Source organism: Chiloscyllium plagiosum, chromosome 12 (genome assembly GCF_004010195.1).
Source record: "Chiloscyllium plagiosum isolate BGI_BamShark_2017 chromosome 12, ASM401019v2, whole genome shotgun sequence".
NCBI classification, from domain to species: domain Eukaryota; kingdom Metazoa; phylum Chordata; class Chondrichthyes; order Orectolobiformes; family Hemiscylliidae; genus Chiloscyllium; species Chiloscyllium plagiosum.
Genome location: NC_057721.1, coordinates 25,361,850 through 25,373,602, shown reverse-complemented (window position 1 = coordinate 25,373,602; position 11,753 = coordinate 25,361,850). Strand labels below are relative to the sequence as shown.

The window sequence follows — 11,753 nt, the reverse complement described above, 5'->3', positions numbered from 1 at the left end:
ATCAAATAGGGAGGTGTGAGGCCATGGAACTACACTAATATTGATTTTTGTTTTGTTGGATGGGGCACCACTACATGTCAATGAGCACAGAGATCATGGTCTGATTGAAATCTGGAATGAGTTAAGGTTTTTTAGCTGGAAAATTATTTTTCATTTTTTTGTTAAAATTGAATTCATCTTTTGGAATCTAAACTTTGATCCTATTCTGCAAAACCAGAATGGTCCCATTTCCACCCAACAATGATGAAAACCTATCTTGCCAACCATATTCTACACCTCAGTGGAAGTGCAGAGTGTAGAAACCCGAACATTCAGAGTCCAGATCTCCAATGTGACAGCCCGAATGAAAGCTCCAAAGGAGGGGAAGGATGAGACTCACTGCAATAATCTTTGCCTTCTTCCACTAACCGCATTGGGAGTGAGCTGGAATTGCCATGGGATTTCGGGACCTTTGTGTATTTTAAAACATTTAACATAAAAACAAACTCACATAGCCCAGAGTGACAAACAGGTTCAAAACAAAAACTGACAATTCAAAAGAATAATGTAAAGTATTGAATAACCTTGACTAAAGGTCTGCGATTTGCTTTCAGGCCACAGATTTCAATACGCATTTTGAAATCACATTCCGTAATTCAGGATTAGTTGACTTTGACAACTGAAACTCAATAACCTCATAATCAGCATATGTAAAGTGGTATTCAGTACACACTGAAGTGGAGAATACCAAATCAATTCAATTATAAGCAATAAAACAAAATTGTTCAGAAGTGCAATTATTGAGGCAATGGATTTTCAAAGTATTTAAAATCTTTTCCCAAAAGGGTTTTTTTTAAGATTAGATTCCCTACAGTGTGGAAACAGGCCCTTTGGCCCAACAAGTCCACACCAACCCTCCGAAGAGTAACCCACGCAGACCCTTTTCCCTCTGACTAATGCACCTAACATTATGGGCAATTTAACATGGCCAGTTCACCTGACCTGCACATCTTTGGATTGTGGGAGGAAACCAGAGCACCTGCAGGAAACCCACACAGACATGGGAAGAATGTACAAACTCCACACAGACAGTCGCGCATGGCTGGAATTGAACCCAGATCCCTGGAGCTGTGAGGCAGCAATGCTAACCACTGAGCCACCATGCCACCCCTCCAAATTTAACTGATGCTCTGTCTCCCAGCAATCCCCCACTATTCTGTCCCAATATACATTTCATTTTTTAAATGTATTTTGGTGCATTTTCTTGCATTTTGAAGTATGGGATGATTCAGTATTAAGGAAACAGACTCTGTTCTAAAGTTTAGAAATTGAGAGACAGACCTTGTGAAGTAATGGATCCTCCCCACATTCCTCCTCCTCTTTAAAGTTCAATTAATTCAACCACAGATGATGAGTAACATCAATTCCGACATTCAGATTTCAGATTGTAACAGTAAATTATACAGCTTTAGGGAGGGGGTTGGTTAATTCAGTTCACTGGACAATTGCTTTGTAATGCAGACTGACACCTAACTGCGTGGGTTAAATTCCCACACCAGCTGAGATCAGCATAAAGTTTCCACTTTTGCAACCCCTCCCCTTGCCTGAGGAGTGGTGACCTGCAGGTTAAACCACCACCAGTTGTCTCTCCAATGGTCTGAGAAGACTGTGGCTATTTGCCTTTTACAGTTTTCAGGACCTGATTCCCAAAAAGGGAGCATTTCATTCGTCCTTTATTGTATAATATGTTTGGAAAACTGTCCATTTTCTCATTTTCAGAGAAAATATCAGGGCAACCCATAAATATTTATATCACTGTAACAGTAAATTTTCAATCTGAATGCAGTTCTCTCAGATTTTGTCCACAAATCCGTAAACTGAGGAGTCAGTTGGAAATTCCTCGATGTTGCAACTTGAACAGTAATCCATCAGAAAGGAAAGAATGTCCAAACAAACACAGTGATAGTGGTGGTGGTGGTGGTGCTGGTGGTAGTGGTTGGGGGTGGCAGTACTCGTATTGAAACTCCAGAATTCCACTTAGTAGCCACTTGTTTCTATTGCAATTGTTCTTTGTCAAACGCTGGGCAGGTAATAAGTTTTTACAACATATGAATGTATTCCGATTGCTCTTGGAGGTTGAAGGAAATTTCTGAGCACCCGGTACAGGGAGTCAGATAGTTGAACTCGACAAAGGTGGTGATGTGAGGCCATAAATAAGGGACCTGAAGTGTTTTTAAACAATTTTGCCAGTAATTATTTTTATTTACTTTTACCTGATTGCAACTTTACTTTTTTAGAGGATCTAAACAGATACCTCAAAGAGCTTCAGGAGGCCAATGGTAATGCTGTCAATGAACTCATGAAGGCTGATGAGGAAATCTCCCAACTGAGAGGTGAAATGGCTAAACTAAGATCAAAATATGCTGAAGAGCTGCAGGATGCCAAGAAACAGAATGACTACCTTAAAGATAAGGTGTTAAGTTTTAACTATTACTTATACTAACCAGATATCATTTTAAAATGCTTTCATTGCTAATGTGCTATCTGTAGCAATAAAACAAAATCAGTTTTTGAATATGACGTTTGATGTTGTTGAGTAATCTTACACCTGTCACCAACAAATCTTGAATATGGTTAAGAGTTGTTTGGTTAAAGAACTGGTTGATAACTATAACTCATGGAACTGTCCCCTCATGTGGTATGGACTTCTTCTGGCATGGTGACAGTCCTAGAACAATAAAGTAAATCAGCAGCCCTTTTTACACTTGAACTGATTAGTCTTTCCAAATATAAAATAAAATGAAATGCAGAGGAAAACAGACTCTCAAGGCCCGATTATCCAATTTATGTCACTGTGTATTTCACACCATTACCCAAGAAGCATATCAACTTCAATTCCTTCAGGAAGGAAGACGCAGCAGGAAATTGTATGAGGTTAAAACCTAAAATGCAATATTTCGCCTGGCTACACCCCACAATGACCCATCTAGCTGGACTGGGGTGGTGGGAGGGGTGGGGGGTGGGTTCATTTGTCATGCATGCTGAGCTGGTGGTGAAATCCCACCATGAGCATTCAACAGCTGATCGTGTTCCAGAAAGAGCTCCACAGTCACAACAAAAGAGGATGGTGGGACTAGTGACTAAAAGAAAATCCCTGCAGAAAAGGCCAAGGATCCTTTATAAGACTGCAGCCAACGTTGAGAATTTTAGAATCATAAAGCAGCAAAGATTCAACAAAGAAGGGAGCTACAGAGCGCACCATGGGTGACACAGTAGCTAGCACTGCTGCCTCGCTGTACCAGGGACCTGGGTTCGATTCCATCCTCAGCAGACGGTGCAAACATGCTCCTTGTTCCTGCGTGGATTTCTTCTGGATACTATGGTTTCTTCCCAGTCCAAAGATGTGAAGGTTAAGTGGGTTAGCCATTGGAAATGCAGGATTACAGGGATAGGGTGGGTCTGGGTGGGATGCTGTTCGGTGGGTGGGTGTGATATCATTACACTGAATGGTCTGCTCCCACACTGAAGGAACTCTATAATTCTAAGATGTCTATGCTGTCCCTCTGCCTGAGTGTCCCAACTAATCCCACTCTCCTGCTCTTCACACAGCATTCCAAATTTATCACTTTGGATGATTAAAAACTTCCTTCTGAAGGCTGTGATTGAATTTGCCTCCACCACAGTCTAAGGGTGTGCATTCCAGATCCTTACCACTCACTCCTTAAAAGAGTATTTACTCACATCAATATTGGTTCTTTTGCAAATCATCTAAAATTATGTCCTTTTGTTCTTGATCTTTCTACTAACAGAAATAGCATTTTGTTCTCTCTACACTATTCCAGCTTGAATCTTCTCATCTTGAAGGAGAATAGTCCCAGCTACTCCAATCTATCTATGCAACACAAGTCCAGCATCCCTGCAGCCATTCTCCCAAGTCTTTTCTATACCTCCCTAAAGGCCTCACATCCTTCATAAATTTTAATACCCAGAATTAGACACAATATTCGAGTTGAAGTAGAACCAATGTTTTACAAGATTCCGATAAGGTCACTGGGAAAACCTTCTCAATTCAAAGAATCCAGCAGTCTTAGGGAGTGTCAGTAGAACAAGCAAATGATAGGAAACCAGGCCCCATGAACATGTCTTCAAGGACTGGGGAAGGTTCAGCTAACAGGAGTTCCAGCAGATGCCTTGGGGAAATAGGCAGAAATCTAGCTCAGGGCAGGAATGCTAAGGGGAGGGGTTTTAATGTTGCCATCTTTCTTTTCTCACCAGTTTTCCATGCAAGCAAATTGTAGCCTAAGAGCTTTTTACTTGCATAAAAAAAATCAATATGATCAAACTTGTATATCAAGGTTAATTTTCTGACTTTGCACTCCCATTTGGAACACTTTTTTTTATTTTGCATTTTTTTATTGGCTTTGCAGAAACTATGCAAATACACCTCTTTTGTGATGTGATGCATTCAAAAGAAAAGAACAAAAGGTTGAATAAATTATAGACTCAAGTTAATAGTGACATATAAAAACCACAGGTTATTTCCTCTACATCAGTTAGCTACCATGTGTTATTTATCCATCATAGGCAAATTATATTTATTATAATCAAAAGACAATCAGGCTTATTGGAAACACGAAATAAAAATGAAAGATGCTGGTAGTGTACAGATTCATCAACTGTCAGAGAAGGGTAAAGGAAATACAAGTTACTGCAAGATATCTGTTTGCTCTTCAATGATGACTGACTTGCTACATACTTCCAGAATTTTCTTTTTGTAATGTTTTAATAAAGCATTAGTTAAATTAGTGCACAGACTCCACCTAGAGGCTTGATCAGATTCTTGCTTTGTATGATTAAGGTGTTTAGTCTGAAATGATTGCCCTCAGTTCCATTTCATACTTGCACTATAGTTAGTGGATTGTGGTTTTCAAACCTTTCGTTTTTTGAACACTGCCATAATCCACACATTAAACTTTCTTGAATTCTGACAATAAAGTGCACAAAGCAAAGCCGTATCTTCATTGCAGAAAACATTTTTTTTAATGACAATACATGAACTGAAGTAAAAGCCAGGATTTATCAAATAGTGGGGATTCCTGGCCTTCCTACCTTTCCATCTGGGTCAGTTAGATGGAACATAAGAACTAGTAGCAGGAGAAGGCAATTCAGCCCCGCGGGCCTGCAGCACCATTCAACGTCATGATGTCAGATCTCATTTCAGCCTCAACTGAAATTTCCCAGCCAGTCCCTTGAACCCTTTAATCTGTTACTAATTAAAAATGTGACTATCCCCTCCTCAAATTTATTTAGTGCCCTGGCGTCCTCTGCACTCTGGGGTAATGAATTCCACAGATTCACTACTCTGAGAGAAGTAATTCCTCCGCATCTCTGTTTTAAACCTGCTATCCTTAGCTGACTGTCTGAGGCTATTGAGAAGGCCACTCAGGGGATTATAGGATGCCCAACTTACCCCGACCTGCAAATCTGATGGTGGGTGATGGTAAAATTCCAATGTGCTGGGAAAACAACAAATGCATATATCTGATAATAAGCATAAAACTCATAACACCTAATCAGAAATGCTTTACAGTAATATACATATCCATGAATTTCATTAGCATTTTGTACTTCACTATTCAGTGACTGATAGTTTATCAGCATGACCCTCAAATTTACTCTAGTTCTCACACTCTCAGATTAACAGATTGCATTATGATCTATCCAAACTCACTTTGGAGGAGGATGCTTTTGGCTTATTGGATGAAATCCATCAATTACGGAACGAGTCCCGAAAGCTCAGAGAAGTCAATCACAAACTTGATGAAGAAAACCGTCAATTAAAAGAAGTGCTTTGGGATTTCAAGCAAGAGCGGAAATGGCTGTCAAAGAAAATCTTCAAGAAAAAGAGGGTTGAAATGGCCAAAAGGGGTATGATTTTATCATGCAACTATCTCAGAATGTCTGTGCAACACCAAAATCTTCAGGGTGTTTGACACTTCAGCAGTAATCACTGTGGTAACAGAGGAAACAAAGTCAGAAGTCACATAACACCAGGTTATGGTCCAACAGGTTTATTTGAAATTACAAGCTTTTGCAGCACTGCTTCTTCATCAGGTGAAGTCTTCACTTGAGCAAGGAGCAGCTGTCCAAAAGCTTGTGATTTCAAATAAACCTGTTGGACTATAACCCAGGTGTTACGTGACTTCTGACCTTGTCCGCCTCAGTCCAACACCAGCACCTGCACATTATCGGAAACATGGCATCCAACATCTGCACAGCAAGCCCCCAAAAATTGCAATATAATAATGACCAGAGCATCTATTTCCTAATGGTATTAGTTGAAAAATAAATACTGGTCAGGAAAGCACAAAGCACAAAGAATGTTACTGCACTTTATGCACTTGGTGCAGTCCAATTATTTACATTCATCTAAGAATACAAACATAGCTTTCAAAGGACAGCACTCCAACCAATGCAACACTCCCTCAGTACGACACTGCCATACTCTGCACCAAAACTCAAATTCATAACCTTCTGACTCTGAAGCCAGCTTGTTAGCAACCAACCCACAGTTGACTTCTTTTAAATGCATGGTAGAAATTAGATTGTTTAGAAATTTATTAGTTTTAATTATTATTTCTTGGTTATACAACATCAGATTGATTCCCTAAATTAAAAAGTAGTAAAGGTAAAGTTGCCATACTCTTATCAGTCAATAGGGCTTACTCTAACAATAGAAAGAGATGATGGTGGTGGTTTAACCTGAGGGTCACTACACTTTAGGCAAAGGGAGAGAGGTTGAGAAAGAGAGTCCTTCACAGTAACCTCAGCCGCTGCAGGAATTGAACCCAACTCTTGGTGTTATTCTGCATTATAATCTAGCCTACAGAGTTAACTAATCAGTAAAGGCTTGAACAATCAATTTAGCCTGACATTTCTTTCTGATCAAAGGCTACTAGTAATCGCTGGGAAGATCTTCCAGATGAGGTGTTAACAATAATCCCTCTTGTAAAAGACCCACTGTAATAAAATGCCATGCAATTATATACATTTTAGATCCAAATTTCTAAGCCATTTTTCCTTTAACCTTAACCAGCAAAAGTATTTACATACTGGTGATGGATGAGAACTTGCTGCAAATGCACTGGTTGCTTTATTTGCTTGTGCTATAATAGTTATGTAGAAAGTTATTAATTAAATCTGAGTGCTTAAAGACACATTGTGATAAGACACATAAAAGTGAAAGTTCTTTCCCTCATGCCCATATTAATGTAAATTTCATTGGTAAAGATAACTTGTCAGGTGTACCTTTAAACAGTAGGTGAGCAAGGACAATATTGTACATGGTATTAACAGATTACTGTTTGTAAATCTCTAAAAGTAAATTCAATGCAAATATATATGCTACTTCATAGTCCATAGGCAAATTTTCCATTTTAAACTTAATTAAATGCAAGTGTGACAACTTTTCTACATTACTGTTCAAAAAAAATGCTCTTCACATAGATTTCGTGAAAACAAGAAACTATCAAAATTTGAAATTGCATTGTCGACTGTCCAGTGGGCTAACATGTGGCTAATGGATATCTAATATGTTAATCTAATTTTCTTCTCTTAATTGTTCTTTTTTAAACATAATAGCTCGCTCCTCTCCTGAAAACATCATTTCAGAATATTATAGTTTATAAGACTCTACACCACTTTAGAATCTTACCCAAGTTGACTATTCATTATTTACAAGCCGAGATAATAATGATATCACAGTCAAACTTGATTCAGTTCACATCCAATTTTCACACATGTATATGTAGTTTACATCATGAGATTATCAAGAACGGGAAGCTTGGTCAATCTCCCCAAGCTGAAATGCTGCCAAGGCTGAGAGCAGTTAACTTAGTACATATTGAGACTGTATAAAGGGCATAGTGCTGCATTGTCTTACCCAGTTTGTTATCAAGTTGGTCACATCATCTCTCATTCCAATTTAGGCATTGAGAAGTTTGTATTTCCTGAATTATTGGTATCTCAAAATATTAATACAATTTTATAAACCACTATACATTAGAAAATTCTGCAAGTTCTATGAACTGATGCAAGCTAACGTTACTAAATGTTAGCTTTGTTATTTTGATGTAAATGCAAAAGATTAACTGTATTGAAGAACAATGGTGTTGGTGCTAGGAAGCACCAGGTATTATAAATTAATGCTTTGCAAATATATAGGCAAATTCACAGTTCATAGGCAAACTTTCCATTTCCAACTTAATTAAACACAAGGATGACTTAACTTTTCAACATTATTTGTTAACAAAAATGTGAAACACATGATTTCTCTGCTGTTTGTGAAAACAAGAGACTATCAAAATTCAAGTGCATTACACTGTTCCTACACAGTCTGAGCTTACCACAAAGGGTTCATCTTCTCAACCTCTCCCCTTGCCTGAGATATGGTGACTCTTATGGTAAAGGCATTGCCAATTTTAATTGGACGGCACGGTGGCACAGTGGTTAGCACTGCTGCCTCACAGCGCCAGAGACCTGGGTTCAATTTCTGCCTCAGGTGACTGACTGTGTGGAGTTTGCACATTCTCCCCGTGTCTGCGTGGGTTTCCTCCGGGTGCTCCGGTTTCCTCCCACAGTCCAAAAATGTGCAGGTTAGGTGAATTGGCCATGCTAAATTGCCCGTAGTGTGAGGTGAAGGGGTAAGTGTAGGGGAATAGTCTGGGTGGTTGCGCTTCGGTGGGTCGGTGTGGACTTGTTGGGCCGAAGGGCCTGTTTCCACACTTTAAGTAACCTAATCTAATTGTCAACTGTCCAGTAGGCTAACATGCAAAGTAATGTGTCCAATTAAGGGCATGTGGCTTATGGGTAACTTTCTACAGGATTTATTTTTCAAATATTCAAGCTTATAGATAATTTTTTTCAATCATTCACGGGAAGTGGGCATCACTGACTGGGCCAGCATTTGTTGCACTGGCAAAGGTGGTGGTGAACTGCCTTCTTGAACAACTGCACTTGCTGATGCTGATGTGCTGTTAGGAAGGCAGTTCCAGGATTTTGGTGACAGTGAAGGAATGATCATATAGTTCCAAGTCAGGATGGCATATGGCTTGCTGGTTGTGTGTGAAATACCCTTGTCCTTTATGTAAATGAATTGATAATTCTGTTGAAAGATTTTTAACAAGTCCAATTTCAAACCCCCATGTTTGATGTGGTTAGCTACACATCATTGAAAATAATTGAGTCATATCTTGTATACAAAGATTAAAGTTCCTATTTCTTTTGGTTCATTTTTCATTTTGTATTACTGTACTTGTATCCAATGCACTAATTTCACATTCATTGTAGGCTAATTAGTGCTTTGAACTACAAACTAAAATTAAATATTTACATCCTGACCATAAAAAGGTTGTGACTTGACTGAATTAGTTTTGTATTATTACATTTCCACTGTTTTAACTTTCTGGAATCCCACTCATCTTCTGGTGAATAATTTAGGTGTCTTTGGATTTCTAGGTAGTGGTGCAAAATCTCCAAAGAAGTTGGACCTACCTAAGAAACAACAGGAGACTGACAAACAGAAAAGGTCTTCTCTTCCATTCCAGTCACAAGGAGCATCTCTGTCTTCACAGTTCAAGTAAGGAGAGAACGTACTTGCTAATTTTTTTTATGGTATGGTCTATGGAAAGAAAGAAAGAATTTTGACCAAGCAAATGGATTTGTGTGTAGTCAGCAGGTTCAAAGTTTTGAAATTATCAGCATGTGAGGGAGCCAGGAGGAACCCATTGACTTCTACCTTTAAGCATGCAGACAAAATCCTGATGGGAAGGGTACAACCAGCTACTGAAACATGTTGACTGTTCATAAGCCACTTCTTTAACACTGATTTTGACATTAAAGGGAAGTGCATAACTTTCCCAGAATCTATCACAGACGTCAAGGAGACATGGCTGAGCAAGAGACAAGCAAGCTATGATTTGAATACTTTTCTAAGTGAAAGACATTTGTTGCCGACTGGCTCTAAGTATGTGATATTCCCACTTTGGAAGTCATTGCTACCATTTTGAATCTATCTTCCTAATGATTAGATTTCAGATCAGCAGGGGAGGGATTAACTAGATCGACCATCGACCACTAATGAAGTACAGGGGTAGCGTTTTCCTCAATTATTGCTGTACCAGGATGAGGACTGAGCACAGAGCTCCAGTTCACAGCAGATGAGGTTTGTCAGTGCAGCATATTGTTATACAAAGTCATGGTGCCAAAGGTATCAACACTGAAGGGGCATTGTATTAAACCAATCTCATGTCACACTGAAAAAGCAATTGAGTACAAGATCCCAATGTCATCTACACTTCCTGATAATTATGCTGACTTAGTTAATGTAACTCGTATCTATTACTTTCCTGCAATAAACTATACCTTTCTGTTAAGACCAGTGCCTTTTCTTATTAAGACTTGGTAGTGGCTTATCTTCTACCACAAATAATGAGATAATTTAATTCAGCAAAGAGGATTGGTTGGCGGTACAATACCACAAGCTGCCAGTTGTTGGTACTGCAACAAAAGACAGATATAAAGGCACAGGATACGCCATCTAGACATGAATGAGTGCCAGTGCCTCTGGAAGCTCAGAGCTTACTGTTCAGTGGTTTCTAACATTTGCATGTGGATCAGGTCAGCCTGTGATGTCCTGTGACTGCATTTAATTTTTTTGACTGGCATATCCAGGAACTGCTGGTAACATTTCTAGAATTGTGTTAATTGCACGTGCCATGTGGCCAAAGCAATGTTTGACAATGCTGAGCTCATCTGTAGCCAAAAATATCATTGTGCAGGTGTGTGCTCATTTCCCTGCTGAAGTCAAACTGCTGCTCTAGAATTGTCCAATCTATTGATAGCCCTAGGGGCTCAGCATTTGTGTCCAACAGAGCAGTGTTTGGAGGATCCTACACACTCCAACAGAGACCCTCCACTGTTTTACCTACCTCCAGCACTGGTCCTCTTTGCGTGTGCATTGTGCTTCTCTAATGTGATAATCCAGGTGCTCGAGGGTGGTATGAGGCACTGTGTCCTCAAAGTTAGTGAACACCTCTGAAGAATCTTCATAATCTCCTCTGGCAACAACTATGAATGCTGTGAGGGATGATAGACCTGAATTAGAATACCCTGAGCTCCTTAAAGTTCTGAGGGCTAAAGAGAATAGAAGAAAGCATGAATAAGGTACTGAGTTGGATGATCAACTACAAACATATTGAATGGTGGAGCAGTTTTGAAGGGCCGTATGGCTGACTCCTGCTCCTATTTTCTATGTTGCGAGATCTCATAAGTTGCATTTGGATTCAGAACTGGCTCAAAGGTAGAAGGGTGGTGGTTGAGGGTTGTTTTTCAGACTGGAGGCCCATGACCAGTGGAGTGCCACAAAGATTGGTGCTGGGTCCACTACTTTTCATCATTTATATAAAGGATTTGGATAAGAGGTACAGTTAGTAAGTTTGCTGATGACACCAAAATTGGAGGTGTAGTGGACAGCGAAGAAGGTTATGTCAGATTAGGACGGGATCTTGACCAGATGGGCCAATGGGCTGAGAAGTGGCAGATGGAGTTTAATTCAGATAAATGCAAGGTGCTGCATTTTGGGAAAGCAAATCTTAGCAGGACTTATACACTTAATGACAAGGTCCTAGGGAGTGTTGCTGAACAAAGAGACCTTGGAATGTTGGTTCATAGCTCATTGAAAGTGGAGTCACAGGTAGATAGGATAGTGAAGAAGG

At 39.5% G+C, this 11,753-nt stretch overlaps 1 protein-coding gene across 1 annotated transcript in view; it reads left to right on the top strand.

The window, feature by feature from the left end:
- Nucleotides 1-11,753, top strand: part of LOC122555492 (centrosome-associated protein 350-like) — a 60,922-nt gene that overhangs the window by 31,785 nt on the left and 17,384 nt on the right. Inside the window, exons 4-6 of the mRNA XM_043701517.1 lie at nt 2,277-2,452; nt 5,676-5,907; nt 9,496-9,616. Coding sequence (XP_043557452.1) covers nt 2,277-2,452; nt 5,676-5,907; nt 9,496-9,616 — 529 coding nt within the window. The remainder of the gene's footprint in view (nt 1-2,276; nt 2,453-5,675; nt 5,908-9,495; nt 9,617-11,753) is intronic.